General features: G+C 43.4%; 1 protein-coding gene across 1 annotated transcript; it reads right to left on the bottom strand.

Annotated features, from left to right (window-relative positions):
- Positions 1 to 237: 237 nt before the first annotated feature.
- Positions 238 to 6208, bottom strand: LOC142467224 (uncharacterized). Its single transcript, XM_075572659.1, has 3 exons — positions 6136 to 6208; positions 1653 to 1730; positions 238 to 1289 (listed from the first exon to the last, which is right to left on the bottom strand). The coding sequence occupies exons 1-3, from the start codon at positions 6206 to 6208 to the stop codon at positions 238 to 240; spliced, it is 1203 nt and encodes a 400-aa protein (XP_075428774.1).
- Positions 6209 to 6432: the final 224 nt, after the last annotated feature.

Here is a 6432-nt window from a genome sequence, read left to right as displayed (position 1 = left end):
GGCAGCTTCTCTAAACTTAGCAACTGGCTCCTGGTGGACCATTACTGAACAGACGATTACAACATAAATATTTATAACACAATTAATTATGAGTGTTAACATTTCCAAAACTTCACGTGTACAAGAACATAGTTGAAAGTTTGGAAACAACACAGTCTTCAGCATACATACAATAGTAATTAGATAATCTGAAGTCAACAAAACAAGGCCAAAGACATATTTTCTGAATTATAACATTTATTTTTTTTGTTCCTTTTGCGAGCGAGTAACAGGCCTGCTTGTTGTCTCTTGAATTTTCCTTTTTCTTTTGCCACCAACTTTAGGCACAACAGAGCCACTTTGAGTGGCCTCTGGCACTTCACGGGCAGGGCTTGTGGCCAGTGACTGTTCACCTACGGGGCTTGTGGCCAGTGACTCACCTACAGGGCTTGTGGCCAGTGACTCACCTACAGGGCTTGTGGCCAGTGACTCACCTACAGGGCTTTTGGGCAGTGATTCACCTACAGGGCTTTTGGGCAGCGATTCACCTACAGGGCTTTTGGGCAGCGACTCACCTACAGGGCTTTTGGGCAGCGACTCACCTACAGGGCTTTTGGGCAGCGATTCACCTACAGGGCTTTTGGGTAGTGACTGTTCACGGACAGGGCTTGTGCCCAGTGACACATGTGAGCAAGTTGGTAGACACTGCACAAGTGATGGTTGGTCTGTTTCATGTGTGTCTTGTTTTGTTTTTGTCGCCTCCTTTGTAGGTGTCTGCTGCTGAATTTGTACAGATGGCAGCGGTAGGATGTCATCAGGAACCTGCACAGCAATGTCTGCTACTTGACCGGTAACATTTGGGCCTGGTGAATGAATATCAGATGAATGTGGTGAAAACTGACCTGCATGAACAGATCCTGGCTGGGAGGTGTTGAATTGTGGTACATTAGTCATTCTCCAGTAATTAGCTTGTGTTTGCTGAACAACTAATGCTTCGAATGAGGTGTTGATTTTTTGCAACTGTTTAGGCACTTCAATGAAGACTCTGTGGAGATGTGCCAATTGTGATACTGTTTCTTCCTGCAGTCCAATCATCCTTTCCAGCACTGTCATCATGTCTGAATGGCGACGATTTTCTGCGTCCACTATTTTTCCCTCTGAAGCTACAATTGCATCGTATGTGGAAGTTGATGGACGATTTGGCGGTACAACAGTTTCTATTGGCACCTCTTCATGGTCACATGATTGTATTTCAGTCTCTTCTGTGGCGTCATCCTCATCATACTCATCATCCTCATCACCATGATGTTCTAAAAAGAAATGTACACATTATTAAATGGCATGTTAATGTATGCTGTGTTACTATGTAATTGTACTATGTCCTAAGTAACACCTAACATGTTAGCATACGTTTTATAACCTCATTAAAAACTACCTTGACTTACGAATAATGTTTGGACTCAGTATGAAATATGAATGAATGAAAAGTTGCTCTAAACTCAGAAGTCCTACATGATAATTAACATCACTAACACAATACATGTTGCCTTACACTTAATTTTCACTGACACTAAGTAATCCTATTTAAAGAAGATGTGCAAAACAAATAATGCACATGACAACATAACATATAGAAGAGCACATATTATATGGCCAGCAAATGATACACTCACCTTCTAGTAGTGTTGAGCTGGCTGACCCAGGTGAAGACACTTGTTCCATCTCAGGTGACACATGTCCTCCAGGGGCAACTATATATAACAATAACATAAGTTTTACATTTACATGTGTAAATATTGAACAAACACTTATTGTATGTTCTGTATTTATGATTAACTAACAACATCAGTTCCTTAACCGAAAATGTGTGTGAAAGTGAACATAAATAGTTTTAATAACACTGTACATGCCTGTGTACTTAGAATTTTTGAGTTCCCTAACATACAACATACTATGTTTCTGCAGTAATGCGTGAGGATAAATAGATTAAATGAGTACATAAAAATCATATGTTGTGTAGTGATATCAGTATCATAATGTACATAACTATCATGAGATGACCATTCACAATGGTTATCATGAAGGTGGTCATATTGCAAAAAGTGTTGTTTTTGGTAGAGGATATGTGTGGTACATTAATCGAAGATGTGGCACACCTGAATGTGGCTGTGACTCAACAAGACAACACATGCAGTGTGTGATAATGTGTCTTTCATAGTAGTTCAACTATAGATATGAGTGAACTAATGTGTGACGTACGCTTTGATAAGTAATGAGTTGTTGGGGCATTTAGTAGCTAGAGTTAAGCTTTCAAATGAGTGTGATTAACTTCAGTTGTGCTATTCAGGTTGTAAGAAAGGTATTCCCTTCCCCAAAAAGCCTAATCAGCCACACCTTTCAATGACTTGAAACAGGTGCAAATGGTGTGAACTAAGTTGACCGTGAAATGAGGCTGTAATTAGTGTGTGTGCTGAACCCCACCCCCTCTGTTGAAGTGTATGCTGTGATGAGATATTAATTGCAGCTGCTTTAACACAATGGTAGATGAGCTAAGTAGTCATCTGCAGTGTTTAAGTTATGAAAACAATGACATAACATATGCTACGTGTGCCTCATTATGCTGTCTGTATATGACATAAAGCAAAAATGGACCTTTTCATAAGCAACTATAGATGTGTTAGTGCCAGTGATGTTTGTAGGCCGTTACATGCAATTTCTTTGATGCATGCTTAAAATAGGCAGTAATGTCATGTTTGTCGGAGTAAAATCAATAAAATACACAATAATATGATACATATTTCTGTTCTGTACCTGTAGCTACTAATAATTTCTCATGAACATGTGTTACACGTGTACTACCCTGTTGTTCCCCATCTTCGCCCACCATCAATTGCTTCCACTGCAGCTATGCATTTTGGGAATTCACATGTAAATGAGCACGCAATGGCACGTGCTATATTAGTTACTGCTTTTAGTAGGACTACTACATATATGTCTATTTTGAGATATATATATACAGAATCAGACATATACATATATAGATGCAGGTATGCTTATATTGTGAAGACAGTATAAAAAGCAGTGTAACTATGCAAAATAACTGTAAGCAACGACACGCCTAGTACAGTAATATTTATCACCTGCTGGAAATTGTGACGGATAAATTCCAATGTCACGGTCACCAGCCAAGCCTTCCACGACGACGGTAAGTAATTTTGGCCGAAGCAGCTCCTCCAATGGAGTCAATATGAGACGTTGTGGTGTGGGCCCACCTCCAGTGCCAGTAGCATGCACGCGTTGGTCTTGTATTTTCTTTTTCAATTTGGACCTAATATCATCAAATCTTTTCCGACAATGATACTTGTCCCTGACACTATTCCCACAGGCATTGACACCAATGACTATTGTGTCCCACATTTCTTTTTTGCTTGCTGCACTTGTCCGCCCTTGAAAAACATATAAAAGATATGAGGTAAATGAATAATAATATAAGCACCAGTTTCCTACACTGCTAGCTGTTCCAAGTGATAGCAAACATGCTGTTTTATGTGTAATATGTGCAGCACATGAGCATTCACTACTAAACCTATACATGTAAGCAAGGTTGCATTCATATTGTATGCAGTTCTGGCAAATTGACCGCCTGTGTTTATTTGTCCTTGTAAGGCATGATAAAAAGCTGTGTTTCCACACTAATGAACATAGAAAGATATTGTGTACCCATATTTGCATATGAACAAAACTCAGATGACCTAGGATCACATGTATTTGAATAATAAATGTAAAGTTACACTTACCTACTAAATGTCCATATATACTGTCATAGTGCTCCAGAATGCCAGTGACAAGAGCCCTATTTTCCTGGTCATTGAAGCGAGGATTACGTGGCTTCTCCACACGTTTTTTCCGAGCAGGTTTAGGGTCAGAGCTTGGCTGGTGCTGACTGGACTCTCCTTCTTCCAATGGAAGAGCCTCCAAAAGCTGGCCACCAGCAAGCACGCCACCACCAGACACCCCATCAGCAACTGCGCCACCAGCAGCACTCCCAGCACCAGCACTCCCACTCCTAGCACCAGCACTCACACTCCTAGCACCAGCACTCACACTCCTAGCACCAGCACTCACACTCCTAGCACCAGCACTCCCAGCACCAGCACTCCCACTCACAGCAACAGCACTCCCACTCCCAGCACCAGCACTCCCACTCACAGCAACAGCACTCCCACTCCCAACAACAGCACTCCCACTCCCAGCAACACCACTCGCAGCACCAGCACTCCCACTCCCAACAACAGCACTCCCACTCCCAGCAACACCACTCGGTGCACCAGCAACATCACTCCCCTGAACAGAACGTTCACTCCGACGCGTACTCGCACGAGTAGCACTCCCACTCCCACCAGCATCACTCTTCCCACGCTTTGCGGGCATACTTCCAGCACTCACAAAAAACAGACAAGAAATGTACAGGCAATCACACGACCCACTTCCACATATAAAACAAGACAAAGATGTAAACAAAACAACAAAGGACAAAGCTCACCCAATACACAACAAGTCTCTCAGTCAATATGCAAATGTTCAATCGTCCAGCTCTGTGCGTCTCTCTCTCTCTCTCACTCCCAACAACACAGAGAATGATTAGCAGTACACGTTGCCTTTAAATATGGCGCGCAATCAAAAACATGCTTGTTTCGCCTGATTCAGCAAGATTTGTGATTGTGCAACCTAACAGCACCCCGCCACGCACGCCGATACACCTGTGTGTGATCGGCTCATCATCGTGAGAGTGGGCGGATTTGTTTTCGGGTTGATTTTGAATGTATTCGGCACTTACTGCATACGGAGAGGGAAAAACGCCAATAACATGACTAATCGATAAGCTTGCCGATTTCACATAATCGTCGCTTACTGCATGAGGCCCATAGTGAGTAAGAGTAACACCATGTTTAAATAAATAAGATACCACAAAATCTCTTTCATTGTCTCACCTACTGTATGTACACACAGAACCAGGGGTGTATTTAAGACAGATATTGTCCCGGGCAATATCTGTCTTACCGGCCCTCTTGCCACGACGCGGCATCATGTAATGTCATATTTTCATGGCAAAGTGTTGCCATTTGACATCAGGTTGTCATGACAACGCAATGCTGCAGGAGGAAATGCCGCTCCAGTAAGAGACTCTTACAGATTGCCGGAGCTCTCCCCGGCAATCAGTTTATTTGTTGTGGGGAAGAGCGCTGGGCCTCTGTAACCACCATTAAGCCCCCTTTGCACTATACACAGACACCCAAAAAATCTTACCTGCTTGGGGTGAGCAGCCAAGGCGGCACTGGTCCATGGACCCACCAGATATTTGCCCTGTTTCCCGGCAGCCAAAACCGCCCCTGCACACAACAATTTGTTTCCCCCTTTACTGGACATCCGTATTGCAAAAATAAATTGTGTTGCAAAATGGATACAGCTCAATTTTTGTGGTTTGTGTGTGTTTATTTGCCGAGTGGTTATAGGTCTACTCAGAATGTAACTTGAGCAAATATGAGGCGACAAAAACATTTAAACAAGACATTTTTTGTATGATATAATTTTACGCTTTTCATTTGTCTTCAACAAACGTGGTATTAAAATGTAGTCATATGTAGAAGCACATGCACACCGCTGGTAGGTGCTGGAGGGAGATACTTATCTGCCGGTGCGCTGTATCCAGGGAGTCAACATATGACGTGTCACCCATCCAAAACCCTGTCACTTATAAGCACATTCACGTCTCAGACAGGTCTGCAACCCTGCCGTTCCCCATTATCTCCAAGCATACAGTGCTTCCACTGCAGCAAGGGATTCTGGGTAATGACATGCAAATGAGCACACAGTGTGTCACTCTTTGCTTCTTGTCCACTTTAACATGGATCCCTAAAATGGGTAAGCAGCAAAAAGGGACAAACTAATTGCTCATTGGCATGTCATTACCCAGAATCCTTAGGTGTAAACAGTGGAGGAAGAAGAGGGGGAATGGGGGAGACAGGAAGGACATGTCTCCCCCCCCAACTTTTAGTAAAACTTTAACGCCCCCCCCCCCCAACTTTCTTACTTGGTCGGGTTCACCCATGTTTACGGTACGCCCCGGTAAATCGTACTAGCACCTTTTTCTCTTACCTTCTCCTCCTGCATCGTCTTGTGACAACACGTCCCCATGACAACATGGCATCAAACGACGCCGCTTTGCCATGACAACGTGACGCCGCAATGGAGATGAGCAGCAGGAGAAGGCAGACTCTGCTTCAAATGTAGCGGGGCTCGGTACCAGGGGAGAGCACGGGGCCTTTTATCTGCTCCGGCATCTCCACCTGCTCATCTCAGCAACGTCACGTTGTCATGGCAACATGCCGCTGCAATGTCACATTGGCATTACTTGGTGACACCATGGAGATGAGGAGATGCCGGATAGAAAGT

This window comes from Ascaphus truei, chromosome 16 (assembly GCF_040206685.1).
Source record: "Ascaphus truei isolate aAscTru1 chromosome 16, aAscTru1.hap1, whole genome shotgun sequence".
Lineage (NCBI taxonomy): Eukaryota > Metazoa > Chordata > Amphibia > Anura > Ascaphidae > Ascaphus > Ascaphus truei.
The sequence above is the reverse complement of the archived record's forward strand: the minus strand, read 5'-3'. Positions and strand labels throughout refer to the sequence as shown.

What these genes read in the sequence shown, in the direction of transcription:
- LOC142467224 (XM_075572659.1), bottom strand. Translation starts at nt 6,208, where the DNA reads ATGGCAAAGCGGCGTCGTTTGATGCCATGTTGTCATGGGGACGTGTTG. An exon ending in AGACGATGCAGGAGGAGAAG is followed by an intron (nt 1,731 to 6,135) that starts GTAAGAGAAAAA and finishes TGTTATATATAG; the next exon opens with TTGCCCCTGGAGGACATGTG. An exon ending in CAGCTCAACACTACTAGAAG is followed by an intron (nt 1,290 to 1,652) that starts GTGAGTGTATCA and finishes ATTTCTTTTTAG; the next exon opens with AACATCATGGTGATGAGGAT.